Source organism: Giraffa tippelskirchi, chromosome 4 (genome assembly GCF_054371585.1).
Source record: "Giraffa tippelskirchi isolate mGirTip1 chromosome 4, T2T-mGirTip1v1.2.pri, whole genome shotgun sequence".
Lineage (NCBI taxonomy): Eukaryota > Metazoa > Chordata > Mammalia > Artiodactyla > Giraffidae > Giraffa > Giraffa tippelskirchi.
Window position 1 is genome coordinate 82528266 of NC_137278.1, and position 23927 is coordinate 82552192.

The following is a 23927-nucleotide window of genomic DNA, read 5'->3' on the forward strand; positions in this document are numbered from 1 at the left end:
AACTATGATGCTTTAAGTTTTGTTGTTAGTCATTATGTTAGTTAAATATTAAAAAATCTATAAGCTGTTTATTCCTATCAAGTATGGTCTTAATCGGAGAAGACAATGGCACCCCACTCCAGTACTCTTGCCTGGAAAATCCCATGGACGGAGGAGCCTGGTAGGCTACAGTCCATGGGGTCGCTGAGAGTCGGACATGACTGAGCGACTTCACTTTCACTTTTCCCTTTCATGCACTGGAGAAGGAAATGGCAACCCACTCCAGTATTCTTGCCTGGAGAATCCCAGGGATGGCAGAGCTTGGTGGGCTGCCGTCTATGGGGTCACACAGAGTCGGACACGACTGAAGCGACTTAGCAAAAAAAAATAGTCTTAATAGAAATTCCTAACTGTAAACTGATTTCTTTTTAAAGAATCAATTTCATAAATATCCTGACTTCCAGTTAGTGCTGATTATGACAATTCTGTGACCAAGCCATGAAGGCACAGCTAATGTAAACATATTTAATTCTATTTAAATGCTGGATCCAAAGATTCTTCTAGTTTTCTTTTAGAAAAATATTTCAAAATAAATAATTGGTTTCTTTATAATAGTTTTGTATTAGTTTTGCTAATTTTTGTGATGCATTAATTTTCACAGCTGCAGTATAATAACTCCATGGCAAAAGACTTAAAAAATCTAACTCTATGTAGCAATGTGTAAGCAGGACTTAAAAGATTGATTGCAGGGACTCCCTGGTGGTCCAGTGGCTAAGACTCCAGGCTTCCAATGCAGAGGCACCTGGGTTCAATCCCTGGTCATGGAACTAGACCCCACATGCTACAACTAAGGCCTGGCACTGCCAAATAAATAAATATGTATATATAAAAAAAAAGATTGATTGCAGTGCTATGTATATAGCGAGAGAATGGCTGAAAATTATTCTATTAAAATGTTTAGTAGAACAAAGAGGTTTTTTAAATGTCACTTTATTTCCTTAATTAAAAATTGTTAAATAAATTAAACTAAGAAAATAACAGAAGCACAAAGCTCTTAGTAGCTGATGGTTGTGTTCAGGCTATTAATAGTGCATTTTCTTAGAAAAGACACATATGTTCATTGTCCTTTCTGGCTCTTTGTCCTATATTGAAGTTTGATTGTTCTTTGCATTACACTCTGGATAATTTTCCTCCTTTCTATCTCCTTCTCTTTTCTCATGATTAACTTTTTCACCTTATGATTCCAGAGATATTTCTAAATATATAAAAATGAGACGTAATGGTCCTTGTTAGATTTGTTATTAAATCTAAGTTATGTATATCTCTGAAAGATCGATATTTTAAGAAAAATTTGAATATATAGACAGTTATTAGAGGAAATTGATGGAAGCTTGGGACAGTGGAAATAATAATGGGAAGAGTTCTCCCTCCACCACTCCCTCCGACGGAATACTTTCTCAGTGTTGTGGCATGCATTTCTGAGTTTGTGGTTTTTGTGATTTTAGGTTTTGTGAGGGAATGATGTACTAGACTTAAAATTTATCATGGTTATATTCTGAAAAGTTCTTGCAATGTTTTATGAAGTGTTTCTTTCTTTGGTTAGATTAGAATATCTGCACACTGTACAGATTGCATCCCAGAAATGTAAGATTTGATTGTGGTTCTCATAATACAGTATGTCAAGGACATTTTTCATCTGCTGTAATATAAATGCATGTGTTATATTCCAGTGTTTTCAATATGTGATTCCTTTGTTTATTTAAAAGAAGCCATCATTGAACAAAGTTTAAATTACTGCTTTAAAATGTTTAATATACATAAAATCTTAAAATGATATCTGTGTTTTCTACTGAATTGGATAGGTATCACAGTTACTTGACACAACAAAGATGTATTTTCTGAAGAAAATAATAATTGGGTTTTCTCATTCAAGGGTAAAGGGATATTGTCTTCTTTATTTAAATTAATTACATAATATATTCCAATATTTTAATTGAGCATGCTTTTTATCATTAGATTGTTAGGAAGAAAGTATTGCCCGATAGCAGTGAAGATCGAGATACAAAAGAAGCTCTAAAGGAGTTTGACTTCTTGGTTACATCAGAAGAAGGAGACAGTGATTCCAGAAACGCAGGTGATGGGACAGACTGGGGTAAGGAAGAATTCTGGATCCAACCAGAGATGTTATGTAAATGAACAAAACTAATATTTTACTAGGAAAGCGGCATCTTGAAGAACACTTTAAATCTCTTACAATATTGAAATGTTGGACATTCTATGGACTTTTTACTATCATAACCTTTTTTCTAGGATGTGTGTCTGTGTGTTTAAAGAAGATTGTACAGCTATTTACCTTCCTCATCTTTTTTTTTTTAAACATAAGTGGTATAGTATGAAAATAATTTGAATTTATAGAATGTTCTCTGTTTTCTGCCTAAACAGTAGAACTTGCAAATCTAGATTTTGTGGAAACTGAGTATGAGAACATAGTAGAAGATCTCATTATTTTTTCTTTTCTTTCTTTGTTTTTTTTGGCCATGCTGCATGGCATATGGGATCTTAGTTCCCTGACCAGGTATCAAACCTGTGTTCCTTGAAGTAGAAGTACAAAGTCTTAACACTGGACTACCAGGAAAGTCCTTGTAAAGGACTTAGAAATCTCATCTCTGGCATCTTCTGGTTTACCACAGTTCTCCTATGATCTTCTGTTACTGTTGTTATCAGTATGGTGTTAAGAGTATGATATAGCTAAATTTTTACTTTAAAAAGCTAAAGGCATTCTAGGATCTAAAATCTAACTCAGTTTAATTTATTATCGAGATGTAATTGATGAAAATCTACATTTTTGATTGTTAGATTTTTCTGAAAAAAGAAGACTTTCTACTATTGATAGTAGAATAAAAGTGTTGAGCTTTTATGTTCAGAGACCCAGTGATCTGTTTTTTAAACTGTGGACTGAAACTTGTTAAAAATAGACAGATTTCTGATTATTCTGGTTCATTTTGGCTTATTTCAATCATTCAACAAATACTGATTACGTGCCTTCTTTGTGCCAAGTCTTCTAGATGAAGACCCCTACCCCTGTGGGCCTACATTCTACTAAGAGGATGTAGGCAGTAAGAGATAAACATGGTAAATGATACAGTAAGTCAGAATGTGATAAATGCAATGGGAAATAGGAAAAGTAGAACAGAGTAAGTAGGATGGAGAGTGCTGGGGACAGGGTGGGGTGGAGTGGGTAGGTTACAATATAAGATAGATTGATTATGGAAGGTGCATTGAGAGGGTAACATTTGAATGAGAGACAGCATGGATGAGAGAGTTAGCCACATGGTATCCAGGGAAAGAGTGTTCAAGAAGAAGAAAACTAGAACATATGCCCTAAGATAGCTGTAATCCAGGTATGTTTGAGGAATTCAAGGAAGCTAGGGTGGCTGGAGCAGAATGATAATGAGGGGAATGTAGTAGGAAGTGACTGAATCAAGTGGAGCTGTGTAGACCACTGGTGAGATGGAGAACCATGGGACAGTTGAGCCAGAAGGGTGACATGATCCAGCTTTTGTTTGAAAGCATCACTTTGACTGCTGTGTTGAGAATAGACTACCCAGGGCAATTAGTGTTGGCAGTAGACTTGAAGTGGAGTGGGGAAAACATTTGCTGTAATTCTAGCAAGAAACAGGTCAGAGAAGTAGTGGATATGCTGAGGAGTGGTCAGATTCTGGATGTGTTTTAAAGGTAGAGAAACAATATTTCCTGAAATAGTTGTTGTGGGGTTTGGAAAAAAGGGAGGTTTTTGGTCTGATCAAATGAAAGTTTAGTTCAGTTCAGTCGTTCAGTCATGTCCGACTCATTGCGACCCCATGAACTGCAGCACGCCAGGCCTCCCTGTCCATCACCAACTCTCCCGGAGTTTACCCAAACTCATGTCCATTGAGTCGGTGATGCCATCTAACCATCTCATCCTCTCTCGTCCCCTTCTACTCCCGCCTTCAATCTTTCCCAACATCAGGGTCTTTTCAAATGAGTCAGCTCTTCGCATCAGGTGGCCAAAATATTGGAGTTTCAGCTTCAACATCAGTCCTTCCAAAGAACACTCAGGACTGATTTCCTTTATGATGGACTGGTTGGGTCTCCTTGCAGTCCATGGGACTCTCAAGAGTCTTCTCCAACACCACAGTTCAAAAGCATCAATTCTTCGGTGCTCAGCTTTCTTTATAGTCCAACTCTCACATCCATACATGACTACTGGAAAAACCATAGCCTTGACTAGATGGACCTTTGTTGACAAAGTAATGTATCTGCTTTTTAATATGCTGTCTAGGTTGGTCATAACTTTCCTTCCAAGGAGTAAGCATCTTTTAATTTCATGGCTGCAATCACCATCTGCAGTGATTTTGGAGCCCAGAAAAATAAAGTCAGCCACTGTTTCCCCATCTTTTTGCCATGAAGTGATGGGACCGGATGCCATGATCTTAGTTTTCTGAATGTTGAGCTTTAAGCCAACTTTTTCACTCACCTCTTTCACTTTCATCAAGAGGGTTTTTAGTTCTTCTTCACTTTCTTTCATAAGGCTGGTGTCATCTGCATATCTGAGGTTATTGATAGGGCCTTCAAATAAGATGGGGAACCCTGTAGATGGAAGAGATTGGATAGGAAAGATTGGGAGTTTGGTTTTGTGTGTTTGGTTTGTGATTAGAGTTCCTAATGGAAATACAGAGTAAGCAAGTGGATATATGTCTTGAGTTCTGGTGAGAGTTCTGAGCTAACACTTACATAATGTTATATGTATATAGTAATTTATTTTATAGTAAGTATAAAATACGTAAGATATTTGCTTTTTAAATTTTCTACTCCTGAAATAGTGAAAATTAATGGTGGAATTTCTTTTTTCTTAGAAGCTCAGTTTCCAGCTTTAAATATTTATAAATTAACAGGTCACTTAAATCATTTTAAGTATTGAATGCCAGTTTGATTAATAAGTTTGCAAAGTGCTATTTATAAAGCCTGTAAAATAAAAATGATCATTTGCTGATAAACACATGCCAGAAATACAGTTTTTGAAATGAAAAGATTGCTGAAGACTATTTTGTACAAATGCTTAATAATCTTCTTTCATTACATAAATTAGTAAGAAATGTTTTTTTGTGAGTCAATCCTAATCACAGTCTGAAAATGAGGGTTTCTTGATTGTAGACTTGTGAGGCTTAATTTACTAAAAGTCACTCAAATGTTGCATTTTTTTTTCTATGTCTGTTTCAAGGGAAATTTAATATTATTACCAAGAAAATAGAATTGACTACTGTTTCTTGGATATTGTATTTCTTGTGACATGTATCTGATGAATAAATAATAACTTTAAAGTTGGTAATACTATGAAGAAGATGGTTGTTATGTCATTCATTGACATAACAGTGAATTGACTTTGAATGTTCAATATCTTATTGAAAAAGGCTGTTTCATTTGTTTCACTCTGTTTAGAAAAGGAAGACCAGTGTCTCATGCCTGAAGCTTGGAATGTGGACCAGGGAGTAATTACCAAGCTCAAGGAACAATACAAAAAGGAGAGAAAGGGGAAAAAGGGGGTGAAGAGTAAGTGGAAAACATTGTATCTGTACATCATAAATCTTACCTCTTTCATATTCCCCAATTTTTTTTTCCAGTGTTTTCCTAAAACTTACTTACTCTTTTTTTTTCCTTCTCCTGATCTCTTTCCTTTTCACTTGCTCCTCAGGGGTGGAAATTAAATGGTTAGATATTTGATCATGAACTTTGAAAAAGAAAAAAGCTGTGAATATAATTATGGAACCATAGTGTATCCCAATAATAAATCCAGAGCATCATGAGTGTATGGGACTGTGTTTTCAAACATAACAATAGTTTGATTTTTCAATATATGTGCTTAATTACAGTAATGATTTTTTACTGTTGATAATTTAAATCTCATCTAGTGTGACCCTCTGGCAAGCCACCAAAATAATTGCTTACAATTTTAGGTCTTGGTCACAGAAAGAAGGTTAATTTCTACCCCTGAATATCCTATGTGTTCATAACACACAGTTCATTTGCTCTCATCACTATATGTTATACAGGTCAAGAGTCAGACATGACTTTTTTAAAGTACTTATTTTTCTAATTTAAAATTTTGGCCAATGTCATTTATAATATTACCAATTAGGTTTTTTCTTTTCCCAACAAAATGTGTTCCACATCAAAAATGGAAACTAAAATGAAGTTTCTAGCCCCGTGCATCGTATATATATATTATTCAAGTTATTAGTAAGTTTTAACAATAGATCTAGTTAGGTATATAAAATAGAAATACAAAAGCTTTTGCACATCTCTGAAAACCATCTTAACCACCTTTTTAGGAGAGCAAGGTTAAGTTACCTCCTGTGCTACCACTCTCATTGACAGTATGGACATGGGTCTCCCTTTTATGGCAATAGGAATTTCATCCTTTGGGATATTAGCGTACAATGGGATTAAAATCCAACTTGATTGAAGCATGTATTTAAAATTGCAAAAGACTAGAGGGATATGCTTTTTCTTTTTCTCTTTTTGTAGTGATGCTAAGGATTATCAAAAATCAGTCATTCTTTTATAACCTAGTAGTTACTGTTTAAATCATTATTTAAAATATCTTAGAATTTGCAAGTATTTCACTTTAATGGATAGAAAGTCAGTGGCCTTTTATTGATATTAGTATTGTACCAACTATTATGTAACTGAGAGAGAACGTCATTTAGTGCCTTCTCAATATTAATCACAATGAGAAAGGTTAATATTAAAGCATAAGAATATTTTCTACTTTTTATTAAAAATACTGATACAATTTAATTTTAACAAGCAATAGTGAGACATGGTTTGTTATGACTTTTCATAGCCATGATAAAACCATTTAAGCTGAAATTTTAAGGAATCTTTGTCATGAGTAAGAAACAAGGAGAATGTTTTATTTGTCACATTGACTTAAAGTTAATATATTTGTCATTATGCTACAATAATAAATGTCTTAAAACGTAAAAGACCTTTTAATTGAAAAGGTATCAAGGACTTATGTAGAATTCACCTATTTATTATTTGGTTCTTATCAAATATCAAGGCTTTGCTGTAGTTGGAGTTTAGCATTTAAGGTCTCAAGCTGCACCATTTGACTGAAATAGTATTCCTGCTAAAAGAAGCTAGTGGATTTCCTGAGCCTGAAGATTGTGATCACTGTTCCAGGCGTATGGTACATAACTTTTTAGTATGGTGAGAAAAAATGGTTCTTGAGTAGGAAAGGCTAATCTTTTTCACTGAAGAGAGGACTGAAGACTGAAGTTCAGCACATTTCATCATCATCAATTTAGGTTATCTTGATAAAATGATAGTCTGGGAACAAGAGAAGACATGATAAAAACAGAACTGAAAGACATAAAATGAAAATAGAACTGAAGGAAAGCTTTGAATTGACATATGAAGCATTAATTTATAAAGCATCATAGGTATCTTTTTTAATTGAGCTGTTTCTCATTGGAAGAGGTTGCATCTTTATAATATGGGCTAGTAGAAATATTTTCAGTCAAATTGTGTTCTCTAATCACACTATCTTAGAATATATTTCTAGGCTGTAGTTAAAATTGCTTAAAAATAGGAAAAAACCATAATGGACTATGGGTAAGATTTTCCCATTCTTAATTAAACTTATAACAGGAAAAACAACTGAAGATCTGTTTCAGCCTCTATCCTATATAAAACAGTCAAAACAGGGATGTGGGAGAATGAAGCATCAAAGTACAGGTAAGTAATTGGTAGGGTGTGAGACTTCACCTTGGGTACCATATTTTCAGGATGTAAAGCAGTGAATGCAGCTTAATTTAAACAAACAGAAAAGAATGCGATTGTTTAATTTAGTACACAGAAGCTTCATAGTCTGTGGTATCTGTGTTTAGAGTTGTATACAAGGATTCTAGAATAATATGATTTTTAATGATCCAGATTGCACAGGAACATTTTTTCATGCAAATAATGACATTATTCCATTAGCTTAATTTAAAAAATATATGTAAAACATAATTTTGCAAGAGTAATATACCTTTTTAAAAATCTTGAAAACTTAGAAAATAGATTACTCTTTAATATAGTATGATAGTTTTAAAGGTAAATAGTGGCAAATGTGAATAAGGTTTATGGCACCATTTTGATGCAGTTGGATAATTCTGTTTTGTCTTTTTTGTTCTCTCCCTCCCTTTTCGGGGCTAGGGCCCAATAGGTCAAAACTACAAGATATGCTTGCTAATTTGAGAGATGTTGATGAACTTCCCTCCTTGCAGCCATCTGTGGGTTCACCTTCCAGACCCAGCAGCTCCAGGCTTCCTGAACATGAAATAAATAGGGCAGATGAAGGCAAGTACTTGTGACACACTAGAGCACAAAAAGCACTCGGATGTACTTATCTAAATTCAGTTACTAGAGAGGACTCTCTAAGAATTTTATTCTACAAATGTTTGAACTATGTATATAGTACTCCACATTGTAGGCTTTCTTATATTCAAGGGGGTTTGATTATAACTATAGTCTTTAAGACTTGAAAAAGGATGCATAAACTTAAAACCAAGTCTAAATTATAGTTTAGAATATCTCCCCGCAGCTTCACAGAAACCACGTAGTTGATGTGTGTCCATGTAGTTCAAATACCATTCCAACAATGAGAAAACTGAGTATATGCAAAGTTAGTAAATGTTTACTTTGAGACTCACAGAAATGTTTTCATATGTTTAAGCAATTTATCATTGACAAAAAGAGAAAAAAGGCACCTGAAAGTCTAGTCTCATTTCCTTGTTCTCTTTCAGTCCTTGTCTATGTGCACATACTTTTTACAGAGTTACAGTCACCATGTAGAAGAATTCAGTGGTATTTATATATATAAAATCATAAATTCATGATTATAATTTTAAGATTAAAATTTTTTAATTAAATATTCTATTTTAGACTTGATACTTAACCATTCCCCTTTTAGATATTTAGATTATTCTCAGTTTTTTATAGTATAATCTTGTGTTATATAAATGCAGTTTTCCATCTCTTAGATAGAAGTTCTGATATTCCTGATTATAAATGTATAAAATGCTTATATGTGGAAATTGATTTTAAAATATATATTTACATTAGCTGAAAGTCATGAATGACATAAAATTAATCTTCATGATTAATGAATATATTTTGAAATTTATTTTTAAAAATTGCCTTGAATTTAAATATTATAATTATTTGCAGTGGATATGTCTCTTCAAATTATTATTTATTGAATAAAACCACCAAAGTCACAGAGAAAACATGTATTATTAATCTTTCCTGGTTTTAAATTTGGTTGTGTTTTAGAGAAATGTAAATTGACAGGACCTTGATGGATAGATTTTTGTGTTTGGAATACTTTTTCAATAAATTGTTTGATCACATGGCTAATTTATTAGCATTAATTACAGTATACTGGAAATTCATTTACCATACATTAAATAATGAAGAACCGTATATGATACCTTTACATTCTGGATGAACGATTTATTTGATGTAGATATGTATCTTTTAAATTAAGATGTGAATCATGGGGCCTCAACAGGTATGTTTGTTACTCACTAGGAGATTCATTCAGCTGATACTATAGATGTGAGAATTTTAATCAACTTTCTTTATTCTAAGATCAGGTCTGGATAAAAAGGAAAGTTAGTTTTTCTCTTATTCTAATAATCTCAAAAGAGTTTTATCAGAAATTTCATCTTACAGAATTCTTTTTTCTTAATTGAAAAATAATTGGTTTATACTGTTATGTTGATTTCTGCCATGTAACCCAATTATAATAATAGAGGCATAATATGTTCTAAATGACAAATATGCAAAAAAGGATATATAAACCACAGAAAATGCCCCTAATTTAAAAAAAAAATTTAAGAACCTTTAGAACAAAAGTGTTGAATGTCTAACTTATGATCTGTAGTATTGGTCCTACATCTCTAGATTGAGGGCAGAAAGAGAAGGGGACAACAGAGGATGAGATGGTTGGATGGCATCACCAACTCAATGGACATGGATTTGGGTGGACTCTGGGAGTTGGTGATGGACAGGGAGGCCTGGCGTGCTGCAGTTCATGAGGTTGTGAAGAGTCGGACACGACTGAGCAACTGAACTGAACTGCTCCCACAGTACAGAATTTTCACAAGTAGAAAAGACACTTAAGAAATATGTTGTAGATTTAATTGCCTGTGACTGATGCTTTTCAGTCTCCAGTCCAGTTTCAGAAGAAGTTTCCATAGCTTGTGTGTGCTATGTAAGTTTATTACTGTATTTTTATTATAATTATTCAGAAGGCGGTGCTGCACTTGAGGCATATTTAAATTATTTTGTAAAAGCTGATTAGAGCCAGTAATATTTAGTTACTAACAGAAATGTGACCTCTAATCAAAAGTTCTAAGGACTCTTAGAGAGCAGTCAGTTCATGGTTTGCCCATTGGAGCTCTCTCTCTTTGGCCCTTAGGTCTGCTGGCTTAGCCACTGGTATGTGTGGAAGCAGTGGTTGGTTGCCTTCCTTTGTTTTCAGATTTTACTTGGCCGTTCCTTGAACAGTTAGTTAAATTAGCCCACGCAATGTGAGTGACCAAATCACAAACCCTAGTTTTTTTTTGGGGGGTGGGGGAGAGCCATTTGTACTTCATATCTGAACCGAGTTTTCTGGCAATATTAGACATGAAAACAAAACAAACAAAAGAACACCTGGCTGAAGATCTAATCTCCTAGTCTCATGTGAATCATTTGGTTGAAATTTTGGCATGAAAATTGCTGTTCTAAATGAAACAGTTCCTGCTCTTTATTAATAAATGTTTAGAGTTGTTCAAACCCCTCATAAGATATGTGGAATGTTTGGGTAAAACCCATTTTTATTATTGCAGCTTTATTGTATTGTGGTTTGAAAATGTCTTATCAATTTATACTCTATTTTGTTCTGGTAACGATTTTGAGTAGAGTTCCTGCCACTAGTATTTTTTAAAGTTCATAGGTGTTCTTTTCATTTCTTCAATATTTATGATTGAATCTAAAATTATATGACTGAATGTGAAACTAAAAACATCTCATAAATCTATTCTCTGCATACATTGATTAGTACAGTTGACTTGTTTCTTAAAAAAAAAAGGTAACTAACTTCTTTAGCAGCCAAAGTTAAACTACTAAATTCATCTAATCAACTCATAAATGTTTGTCATCAATAAAGTCACTACCTTTAGAAAACTACTTAAAGAATGATCTCTGATGGCTTGTCAGAATGATTTGCATTTACAAAAAGTGTTCCAGTGGACACTTTAGTAAAAAAATCCTTTGAAATAAATATTTTTAAATGAAATATAATATACCTACGGTAAACTGCTAAAGTCATAGGAATGAGCTCAGTGAATTATCTCAAAGCAAAACCAGTCGTGTCACCACTACCTAGGTCAGGAAGCAGAATGTCACCAGGGCCTAGCAGTCCTGATGGCGCTGCCTTCAAACACTGCCCCTTCCCTCTTCTCCAGAGGTAGTCTTGAGTTCTGACAACACATATTAGCTTTGCCTTATATAGGCGCTTTTTACTAATACAATTATGACCCATTTTCATTTGAGATTTCTCCATATTATTTAGGTTATAGAATTAACCAATTTTATTTTGAATGCAGCCAGCAATGTTCAAAATCACTATACATGTTTTAATGTACATTACCATATGTAAAATAGATGACCGGTGCAAGTTCAACATATGAAGCAGGGTACCCAAAGCCAGTGCTCTGGGACAACCCAGAGGGATGGGATGGGGAGGGAGTTGGGAGGGGGGTTCAGGATGGGGGGCACACGTGTGTACCCATGGCTGATTCATGTCGATGTATGGCAAAAATCATCACAATATTGTAAAGTAATTATTCTCCAATTAAAATAAATAAATTAATCACTTACTATACATACTTTAATAATTGATAGAAATCACTTGGGTAATTAGCATGAAATAGCAAATAAGGAAAATCTACTTTTATACATTTATAAATTTTTTTCTATAGTGAAAAAGAGAGTTTGTTTCATGTTGTACTTTTCTAATTAGGTGATACCTTTAAATGGTTAAAATATGGAAAAAAGCAAGCACTTCTTCAGGATTTTCTGCATACTGAATTTTACTGTGTTTGAAAGCATTTATAAATAATCAAATGTAGATATGCCCTTATGAAATTAATTGTTGACTATTTCGAATTTTTTTTTAATGTTTCTTTTGTCTTCTCCCTTCAGTGGAAGCACTGACGTTTCCTCCTTCTTCTGGGAAGTCATTCATCATGGGAGCAGATGAAGCACTTGAAAGTGAACTGGGACTTGGAGAATTGGCAGGCCTTACAGTGGCCAATGAAGCAGATTCATTAACTTATGATGTGAGTAGCAGTTTTATTTTTGTTGTGTTAATTTTTTTTTTAAAAAATAGAAAGTTCATTTTATAGAAAAAGATGACAATAGTAAGACTTCTTCACAAGTGTGGAATTTGTTTCAGTTTTAATCACAAACTTTGAAAATATGAGCATATTTTAAAAATAAACAATACTTTTCACATCATGCAGATTAAAATTATAGGTTTTACTGAAATCTGTAAATCAGTAGAGCTTATTCATTGGTTTTAGGTTAGGGAAAGAATTCCTTTTTCTATCACCAAGATTGGGTTTGTCTTATGTTTTAAGGTACCAGTGATTAGTTGAAATTCATGCCTGCCTAATGGCAGCATTTATCTTGCTTATTTAATACATTGTCAATAATGCAACAGCTGAGAACTAGTTTTAGCTGTTGTTAGACAAGGGTGTATGCAAGATACTTCCCAGATGCTAAGGTTGACCTATCAGTGATTTAGACCAAAATTGGAATCTTTATACCTTTATGCACACATCCATTTAGTTAATCTCAAACACAGTTCTTTTATAATTATTCATCATCATCAGGTATCAGAAAAACAGTTGCTTATTTCATAAAGTATTTACAGCCTATCTTATCTCTTCATTAAAATTCTTTCAGTTTTATACTTCATCATCTTCGTTGGGGAATACAGTGTAGCTGCAGGCATGTAGAGGATATAGCATGGATCCCTAAGTGAACCTTGGAAGTATTCCAAAGAGGAACCTCACCACTCACTTCTCTTTCCGTAGATCAAAAACTCTCTCCCTCTATGCTAAGCCCTGTAGTAAGTCTTTTGGGTTCTACCTCCAACAACTGAAATCCATATAGTACATTGTTTTTCTTCCCCTCCTAGTCCATTTTTCTTCACCTGGATCTACCACAATAACCTAATTTAAACAGGCTCCTTGTACCTCATTCTCCACATATGTGATACAGATTTTGAAAAAAAAAAAAAAAAAACTTTTCAGTGTTTTTATATCCTTATAATTTATGTCTTTTAAAAACACCATTTAGCTGGCTTTTATTTTTTAACCTTTGACAGCCTTTTAAAATTAGAAAACTTTTAGTCCATTTCTTTTAAAAATAATCAATAATATTTGTACTTAATCCTGCCATCTTTTGTGCCACCTATTCTGTGTTTTTCTATTTTTGCCTAAATTGGGATTGATTATTTTTTTATCATTCACCCCTCTCCATTATTTGAAGCTTATACACTCTTTCATTACTTTATATTTTTTAAATAAATTTATTTATTTTAGTTGGGGGCTAATTACTTTACAATATTGTAGTAGTTTTTGCCATACATTGACATGAATCAGCCATGGGTTTACATGTGTTCCCCTTCCTGGACCCCCCTCCCACCTCCCTCCCCACCCCATCCCTCTGGGTCATCCCATTGCCCCAGCCCTGAGCATTTGTCTCATGCATCGAACCTGGAATGGTGTTCTGTTTCACATATGATAATATACATGTTTCAATGCTATTCTCCCAGAACGTCCCACCCTCACCTTCTCCCTCAGAGTCCATAAGACTGTTCTATGCATCTGTGTCTCTTATTCTGTCTCGCATATAGGGTTATCGTTACCATCTTTCAAATTCCATATATATGCATTAGTATACTATATTGGTGTTTTTCTTTCTGGCTTACTTCACTCTGTATAATGCGCTCCAGTTTCATCCATCTCAATAGAACCGATTCAAATGTATGTTTTTAATGGCTGAGTAATATTCCATTGTGTATATATACCACAGCTTCCTTATCCATTCGTCTGCTGATGGACATCTAGGTTGCTTCCATGTCCTGGCTATTGTAAACAGTGCTGCGATGAACATTGGGGTACATGCGTCTCTTTCCATTCTGGTTTCCTCGGTGTGTATGCCCAGCAGTGGGATTGCTGGGTCATATGGCAGTTCTATTCCCAGTTTTTTAAGGAATCTCCACACTGTTCTCCATAGTGGCTGTACTAGTTTGCATTCCCACCAACAGTGTAAGAGGGTTCCCTTTTCTCCACACCCTCTCCAGCATTTATTGCTTGTAGACTTTTGGATAGCAGCCATTCTGACTGGTGTGAAATGATACCTCATTGTGGTTTTGATTTGCATTTCTCTAATAATGAGTGATGTTGAGCATCTTTTCATGTGTTTGTTAGCCATCTGTATGTCTTCTTTGGAGAAATGTCTGTTTAGTTCTTTGGCCCATTTTTTGATTGGGTCGTTTATTTTTCTGGAATTCAGCTGCAGGAGTTGCTTGTATATTTTTGAGATTAATTGTTTGTCTGTTGCTTCGTTTGCTATTATTTTCTCCCATTCTGAAGGCTGTCTTTTCACCTTGCTTATAGTTTCCTTTGTTGTGCCAAAGCTTTTAATTTTAATTAGGTCCCATTTGTTTATTTTTGCTTTTAATTCCAATATTCTGGGAGGTGGGTCATAGAGGATCCTGCTGTGATCTATGTCGGAGAGTGTTTTGCCTATGTTTTCCTCCAGGAGTTTCATAGTTTCTGGTCTTAAGTTTAAATCTTTAATCCATTTTGAGTTTATTTTTGTGTATGGTGTTAGGAAGTGTTCTAGTTTCATTCTTTTGAAGTGGTTTCTTTCATTACTTTTTAAATTACAGATTACTACACACATTCTTATCAAAATTTTATATGCAAAGATCTTTAGAACACTTTATTTAAAAAACTCCCACCCAGTGTATTTGTCATTCTTGTTACATATTTTATTTCTGTGTACATTAATCTTCTACCAGCTTCTGTTTTGTACACTCAGTAGTCAGAATTATCTGTTTTACACTAACTGTCTTGTCTTTTTCCATTCTCTCCTGTATATCTGACTGCCCATCTGGGTTCATTTTTCTGTTACTCTAAGAACACAATATATCTGTTTAATGAAGATCTACTGGTGCCTAACTCTCGCAGTTTCTGATTTTCTTGATTGTCTTGTCTTTTTTTTTTGCCTGAGTAGGCTATTATCTCTGATTTTGAATTTCACTTTGCAGAAATTTTTTAGTGCTTTTTTTTCCCTTTATTTATTTTTAATTGAAGGATATTTACAAAAATTGTATTGGTTTCTGTCATACTTTTTTTAGTGCTTTAAATATATTTCATTTTTTTGTTGTTTTCTCTTAAAATCAATTGTCATTTCTGTTATTGGTTTCAAATATAGTTATTTGGACATAGTACAAAATAACCATACCCATATGAGATACAAGAGCATAAATGAAAACAAACGAAAACAACACATAATTAAGTTATTCAGTAATAGACAGTTTTTCCTGTGACTGACATTTCTCTGTGTCTTGATTATCATAAAAGATTTAGTTTTTTTTTTAATTTAACCTTCATGAAATTCTTAGATCTTCTTGGCTTAATATGTTTCCTTGAGTTCTGTAATGTTCTAATCCATTCTCTTTAGATACTGCTTTTACATCTCTCTCCCTCCCTATTTTCTTCTTCTAGAACTGTTGTTATATTGTTAGATCCTCTTTCTATATTCTCTGTTTCTGATCCCCTTTCTTCTATGTTTTCCATCTTTTGTTTTTCTGTACTTCAGTCTAGATTTTTTAATGACTCATTTTCCAGTTAGCTAATTCTTTCTTCAGTTATATGTAATCTGTAATTAAACTCATCTAATGAGATCTTATATTTTTGCTTCTAGGGTTACTTTTTTAAAATTATTTACAGATTTCTTCCAGAATTTTCAGTCTTTTATCTTCTTGAACATAGTAAGCATGATTACTTTAAACTTTGAATCAGAGATTCAGTAGTAGTTCTGTTACTAATTATGTGTTGTTTCCATTTGTTTTCATTTATGCTCTTGTATCTCATATGGGTATGGTTATTTTGTACTATGTCCAAATACCTATATTTGAAAAATTGTCTGTAGAAATAATTCCAGGCCTAAGTTTATATCTTTCCACAAAGAGTATATTTTCATTTTCTTCTCTCAGATGTCTGCAACCACTAGAAATCTGGATCACCTGACTTCATTTTCAGTTTTTGAGATGATCTAAAGCTGATCTACAATCTTTTAAGGGCTTTTGTTCTTCTAGTGCAGAGAGATATAGATTAATGTCCAGGGCCTGTCACGAAAGTAGGGCTTAGTAGACTACCTGGCTTTAGGTTTTGATTTCAGAAGGCTATATCCTACACATAAGAGTGAACTAGAAGAACAAAAGCCCTTGCGTATAAAATTTTGATAAGAATGTGTGTAGTAATCTGTAATTTAGAAAGTAATGAAAGAGTGCATAAGCTTCAAATAATGGAGAGAGGTGAATGATAAAAAATAATCAATCCCAATTTAGGCAAAAATAGAAAAACAGAATAGGCGGCACAAAAGATGGCAGGATTAAGTACAAATATTATTAATTATTTTAAAAAGAAATGGACTAAATGCTTTCTAATTTTAAAAGGCTGTCAAAGGTTAAAAAATAAAAGCCAGCTAAATGGTGCTTTTAAAAGACATAAATTATAAGGATATAAAAACACTGAAAACAGAATTTTTTCTTTTTAAAATCTGTATCACATATGTGGAGAATGGGGTACAAGGAGCCTGTTTAGATTAGGTTATTGTGGTAGATCCAGGTGAAGAAAAATGGACTAGGAGGGGAAGAAAAACAATGTACTATATGGATTTCAGTTGTTGGAGGTAGAACCCAAAAGACTTAACTACAGGGCTTAGCATAGAGGGAGAGAGTTTTTGATCTGCAGTAAGAGTGAGTGGTGAGGTTCCTCTTTGGAATACTTCCAAGGTTCACTTAGGGATCCATGCTATATCCTCTACATGCCTGCAGCTACACTGTATTCCCCAACGAAGATGATGAAGTATAAAACTGAAAGAATTTTAATGAAGAGATAAGATAGGCTGTAAATACTTTATGAAATAAGCAACTGTTTTTCTGATACTTGATGACGGTGAACAATTATAAAAGAACTGTGTTTGAGATTAACTAAATGGATGTGTGCATAAAGGTATAAAGATTCCAATTTTGGTCTAAATCACTGATAGGTCAACCTTAGCATCTGGAAAGTATCTTGCATATAATCTTTTGAGGGCTTTTCTTCTTCTAGTTCACTCTTATGTGTAGGATTCAGCCTTCTGAAATCAGAACCTAAAGCCAGGTAGTCTGTTAAGCCCTACTTTCTTGGCAGGCCCTGGACATCAATTTATATCTCTCTGCATTGCAAAGTCATCAGAAGCACAGCTCAACCTCTCAGCCATCTCTTCTGCAATCAGTAAACACTCGCTGGGGAAAACAGTTCCAGATATCAGGCTCATTTCTGTAGGCCTCTGTCTTCACCTGGATCCTAGGTTTTTTCCCACCATTTTGTTAGTTCTAGATTTTTTATTCTTAGTTTTGCTATTCTACTTGTCCTCAGTACATACTTGGTCCTAATGATCTAGTCCTTCATGACCAGAAGCAGAAATTCCCATTAGATGCTTTCATTCCTGCAAAGAGTTTGTTTAATACATAAAGGAATTGTGTCCTCTCTCTGGAGAAAGCTCATCCTTTTTTCATAACTCTTAATTGTTAGAAAACTTAGTCTGTCTCAGTTTCTAAAAGTAGTTCCTAGTTTTATTAAGCATGTTAGCAATCTATTGCTGCATAACAACTTGTACCACATTTAACAGCTTAAAAGAACAAACATTTATATCTCACAGCTTCCGTGGGTCAGCAGTCTGGGGACAGCTTGATTGTGTGACTCTGGCTGTTTGTATAGTTGTAATCAAGACATTGACAAGGGCTGCAGTCTTACCTAGACTTGATTTGGGGAAAATTTGCTTCCAAGCTCACTCATGTAGTTGTTTGAGGGCCTTGGTTTCTTGCTGACTGTTGGCTGGGGACCAGTTCCTCACCACATGGACCTCTCTGTGGGCTCCTCAACAGAGCAGCTGGCTTTTCTCAATGTGACTGTACCTGAAAAGATAGAGAGCAGAAACACTCAAGATGGAAGGTTTTATAACCTAATTTTGGAAGTAATTTGTTCCAACTTCTGCTGTATGCTATTGGTCACAGAGCATCCCTCTAATGTGGAAGTGTGAAAGTGTTAGTTGCTCAGTTGTGTCCAACTCTTTGTGACCCCATGGACTGTAGCCTGCCAGGCCTCTCTGTCCATAGGATGCTCTGGGCAAGTATACTGGAGTGGGTAGCCATTTCCTTCTCCAGGGGATGAACCTGCATCTCTCACATTCCAGGGAGGTTCTTTACCATCAGAACCACCAGGGAAGGGGACTACCCAAAGGTAAAAATAGGTGGGGCTGATTGGGAACTTAGTGGCTGCCTACCACATCAAGATAATCAAAAGAATTTAAGTACTCTTCAACATGAAAACCTTTTAGCTCTTTAATAAGAATAACAGAGGTCAGCTCAGTTGCCCTTGTTGTCTTAACCTGCCTGCCAGCCCTGCCTGCCCCCAAAATAATCAACTATTCTTAGAGTAGTTCCTTGCATAATGTGTTTTGTCTTCACTTGTTGCTTCCAAGGTGGAGCTAGTGGTAAAGAACCCGCCTGCCAATGCAAGAGACAAAAGAGACGTGGGTTTGATCCCTGGGTCCGGAAGGTCCCCTGGAGGAGGGCATGGCAACCCATTCAAGTATTCTTGCCTGGAGAACCCCATGGACAGAGAACCTAATGGGCTATGGTTCCTAGGGTCGTGAATAATCGGACACGATTGGAGCAACTTAGCACGCATGCATTGCCCCAATTGTGACATGTCCTGTCCAAATATCTCTGCAGATTTTTTAATTTCTGGGTTCTAAATTACAGTGTAATTGTATAGCCTCTGAAACCAGACTGCTTGATTTTGAATCCTGACTCCTCCATTTACTAGATGGCAAGTCACTTAACTTCTCTTTCCCTAAAATGCCTAGTCTATAAAGTGGGGATAGTGTTAATTCCTACATCATAGAGTTGTGAGGATTAAGTGAGTTAATGCTTTTTAAGTCTTTTGAATAATGTAGAAAATAATGAATGCTGCTTAGAATATCAGTTGTTTTATCATTGATAATTTTTGTAACTGTGAGTATGGTAACATTTCTTCAGTATATTACAAATACTTGTTTAAATCTACCATGATTGTTAGCCTTGGAGTGTGAAGTTCATGCATGGTACTTGTGTAAAGTCAAACACTATCCTCTTTAGCTTGTCTATTAGTTGGAATGAAAAAACAATGCATTATTTTTTCTATTGTTGAGATTGAGATTCTGTGGAGAAATTAAAGTCACTCAGTCGTGTCTGACTCTTTGTGACCCCATGGACCATAGTCTACCAGGCTCCTCTGTCCATGGGGATTTTCCAGGCAAGTATACTGGAGTAGGTTGCTGTTCCCTTCTCCAGGGAATCTTCCCAACCCAGGGATTGGACCCAGGTCTCCCGTGTTGCAGGCAGATTCTTTACCATCTGAGCTACCAGGGAAGCCCTCTGTAGAGAAAAGCAACATAATAAATATATTACTATGTTTGTAATATCTGATTGTCTCTTCCAATTTTAACATTTTGTTGCCAGTGTATAAACTTCATTACCAATTTGAAGAAAATTTAGCTCTTGTCTGAAACCATTGAAAATTTTGGAAATATCATCATATTCTGTAATGTTAACATGTTTAAAGATAATTTAGTTTTTCAACTCTTACCCAAAATTGCTTTCTATTCTATAATTCAGGTTGAAATCACTTGGTCTTTTTAAAAAGCATCCTTGTGAAATTTTGTTTTTTGTTACTAAGTTATTTGATCCTCCTTCTATACTGAATTATGTTATGCGTTTTCTTGTTATAGCATTCATATTTCTTCAAAGGAAACCATTGTTGACATATTGCTAATTTTGCGTATTGATTTGGTTATCTGTTTAAAAATTATATTATTTTGAAAGTTGCAAAATAATGATAGTTTAATGATGAAACAGTAAGAATTAATGCTGAAATACAGTTTTTTTCCCCCATTCTGAACTAAGTATATTGGTATCTTTTGTTTCTTTAATAGATAGCAAACAATAAAGATGCATTGAGGAAGACATGGAACCCCAAGTTTACATTAAGAAGTCACTTTGATGGCATTAGAGCCCTCGCTTTCCACCCCACTGAGCCTGTTTTGATAACAGCATCAGAGGATCACACATTAAAAATGTGGAATTTGCAGAAAACTGCGCCAGCCAAAAAGTGAGAGTATTCTACTTTAACTGTATTTGAATAATTTAATTAATATATTTTTCAGCAGAGAAAACCTTACTTCATTATTTGCTGTTAAATTCCCCAAATATCTCTTCTAATTTTTTTCCTTTACCATGTCATGTAATTTAGGGTGTTTTTGCCTTCATACTCATAAGCTACTTTAGGTTGAAAAACTGACCCTTAGGGAGAAATGGTTTGTGAATGCTGACTATAATCTTTATTTGGTGTTTTAAATAACTGCTACATTTCGGGAACCCTTTGTACTGGAGGTTTCTGTTGTTTTAAGCAGGCATAGTCATGTTTAAAATCATCAAACCCCAATCCTACCCCATTGTTTACTAGGTTTGGACTTACAGAGCCGAAGGGAGACAAGTGATAGGGGATGCTGGAGTGGGTGGGGGCAAGAGACCTCTCTTTGATCTTTTCGTCTGATCTTGACCAAAATGTCTAGACTGAAGGGCACTGTTGCTGCTCTCACTTATCTGCTAATACTTGCCTTGGCCCCTTGGTTCCTCTGTAAGCATGGACAGACATGAATTGGCATAAACCCCTTTTATCAGTCACCAAGCTAGTCCTGATCCCACTTGGTACTTCTCTTTCTTCCTTGAATTACATGGATCAGAACCCAACATCTACCAGCAAGGGCTCTTCTACAGTGATAGATACCTCTTTTTATTAAAGAGTAGAAATAAACATCAAATGGAGGGAGGGATGGAAGTATACTGACAGAGAATATCTCCTGCCCAATTTGAAAGCAATCAGTGACATTCCAGCTGTCACACATACACGTTCATCAGACAGCTCAACTGGATCTTGCTAAAACCAAGTGAATCTTCATGTAGATCAGGTGTCTTTAACAGAGAAAAGGTATTTCCTGGTTACAAACTGTGCCTTTTGTTCTTCAAGTTCTTTAGTTCACAGCGGGCATCATATTAGATGAGAGAATGCGAGTATCTCATCATATATTCTTGACTATAACTTTGAAATATATTGAAATAAATTTCTTGCTGGTGCTAGCTTAGTAATAACACCTTCACAAGCAAGTAACAGTAGCCTTTGTTTACCTTTGAACTTAAAACTTTGGAAATGAGGAGAGCTATCATATGCCTATTAAAAAATCTGTAATACAATCCAATTTTAAATCCAGTTTCTCTTCTCAGTTATAGCCAGTATTAGCTATGTAGAGTACTCATACACTCAGTGTTCTGAGTAATGAATAATCTATTCTGATGTCCAAATCTAATGTGGACAGTTTCTGCAGGTATTAAGGATAGATATGTTAATCTTTATGGAAATGCAAGGAAATTAAAGTACCTTTGATTGAAATTCTGTTCTGTATGGTTCTGTCCTAGGCTGTTTTACCTTGAAGAATCTCATTTAATCTTGTAAATATTTACTGTTATCCCTATTTTTCTATTTTATATTAAACATAGAGGAATCTAAAGTTTTGAAAGATTAAATAATATGCTTTAAGTTAGCCAATTAGATACAGAACTGGAAATTAAATCCAGAAATTTATCTCTTCAAAACCCATGTGTTTTCTCCCCAAGTGAGGCTCTTTCTCCCTTTAATCAAATAGGTTAGGATCGTGCTAAAAGTGCTATAACAGGGTATTGTTACTAAAGAAGAATTTTGTTTCTTGAAGTCACAAAAATATGTGATTGGTATTAAGTAAGCTTTATTGTGTCCTGGGGTTGAGAATGGTATATTACCATAGTGTTGATATTTCTAGGGGCATTTTTGTGACATACATTCAGTCATACTGTTTACTACTGACTTTTAGAATGATAAAAAATCCTCCTTTCCCTCTGATTTAGGAGCACGTCTCTTGATGTGGAGCCTATCTATACATTCAGAGCTCATAAGTAAGTGTGTGCCTTTTCTTTGTGTTAAATCAACATCATTGTAAATCAGCCTGATTAGTATATTTTATTTTCTTTCATGTATGTATTTGTCATATGTGGGTTTTTTTGTATTTGGTAGCTTTTTTTTTTTTTTTTTGTAAATGTAAAAGAAAGTGGCAGATAATATAATGTTAGCAACAAGTATATCACTACCAAATAGAGATCCTTGCTGAAATTAGGTATTATTTGCATGATGTTTAGATGATGTATATATCTCTTTCTTAAAATGCAGTTAAGGCAATTAAGTTTAACTATTAGAAATCCTGATTTCTTTTCCTTACAGATAACCTAGGTAAAAATACCTAAGCCATTTAAAAAACTGTGGTCACATTTCATGCTTTTCCTGTTTCCATTTAAGTTTAAGAAATGTACCTGTTCACTTGATTTAGCACAGAGGTTGGCATACATTTTGTATATAAAAAGGGTCAGATAGTAAATGCTTTTTAGGCTGCATATTTAATGTTATATATTCTTGCTTTTAGTTTAGTTTTGTATTACAACATTTTAAAAAGGTAAAAACTGTAAGTGCTTTAGGATTGTACAAAAACAGTTCACTGGTTGGATTTGATCCATAGGCCATAGATCACTAACCACTGGTTTAACAGAGGAAGAAAAATGAATAGTGCTTTGGTAAATTTTTTTTATTTGTTGTACAAAATTGAAAAAGAGAAAGCCGTTTGAAAAACTAAGCATTCTTATTTCTAACTATTCTAATATCAAGTAGATTTTTTGAGGATGGAAATTGGTTTTTTCTCTCAGAGGTCCAGTGCTTTGTGTGGTGATGAGCAGCAATGGTGAGCAGTGCTACAGTGGTGGTACTGATGGACTGATCCAGAGCTGGAACACCACCAACCCCAACATTGATCCCTATGACTCCTATGGTATGTGACTCCCCCAAAATATGAAGGAATAAAATATTTATTTTTTTGCATTTTATATTGCATATATATGGATAAAATGAGATGTTTTTGAAAATAAATTTATTTTGTTAAAAAGGGTTTCTGTATTTGGGAATCAATTTGATATATATATAATGCTAAAAAAAAGAGGGAAAATAATGTATTTTTCCTGAGAAAAGAGTTCCTACCCCTAAGTCTTACTGATTGAAAATGCTGGCTTGATTAACAGTTGTTTTCTTCATTTGTAGGCGTGTATACAGTACTTGATACATTATTATTAATCTATAATCATATTTTGTCACTATTCTTGACAAATAATTTTGAAGGAAAATGAATGTTGGCATCATCTTCTTGATCAATTATTACAGAGTATAGAGGCTAATGATTTTCAAAGTATATAGCACCAAAATATTTAAAAGACTTTTAAAAATTAAGAAGTACCCTTTAGATTTGGAAATAGCACCATGAATCAAAAAACTGTATAATCTATCACTAGGTATTATCATAAATTCTCTTTCAACTATTTTGATTGTTTCTTTTAATTCTCCATAAACTCT

The 23927-nt window shown here is 34.4% G+C and overlaps 1 protein-coding gene across 10 annotated transcripts in view; it reads left to right on the forward strand.

Moving 5' to 3' along the window:
* STRN (striatin) overlaps positions 1–23927 on the forward strand; it is a 115385-nt gene that overhangs the window by 71428 nt on the left and 20030 nt on the right. For 3 of the 10 annotated variants that reach the window (XM_081596233.1, XM_081596234.1, XM_081596239.1), the window contains 7 exons: positions 1996–2131; positions 5458–5568; positions 8221–8364; positions 12259–12395; positions 20380–20555; positions 22385–22432; positions 23231–23352. In XM_081596233.1, coding sequence (XP_081452359.1) covers positions 1996–2131; positions 5458–5568; positions 8221–8364; positions 12259–12395; positions 20380–20555; positions 22385–22432; positions 23231–23352 — 874 coding nt within the window. Of the gene's footprint in view, positions 1–1995; positions 2132–5457; positions 5569–7671; positions 7759–8220; positions 8365–12258; positions 12396–20379; positions 20556–22384; positions 22433–23230; positions 23353–23927 lie in introns of all 10 variants that reach the window. The other 7 variants (XM_081596230.1, XM_081596231.1, XM_081596235.1 and 4 more) reach the window with 5 other exon arrangements.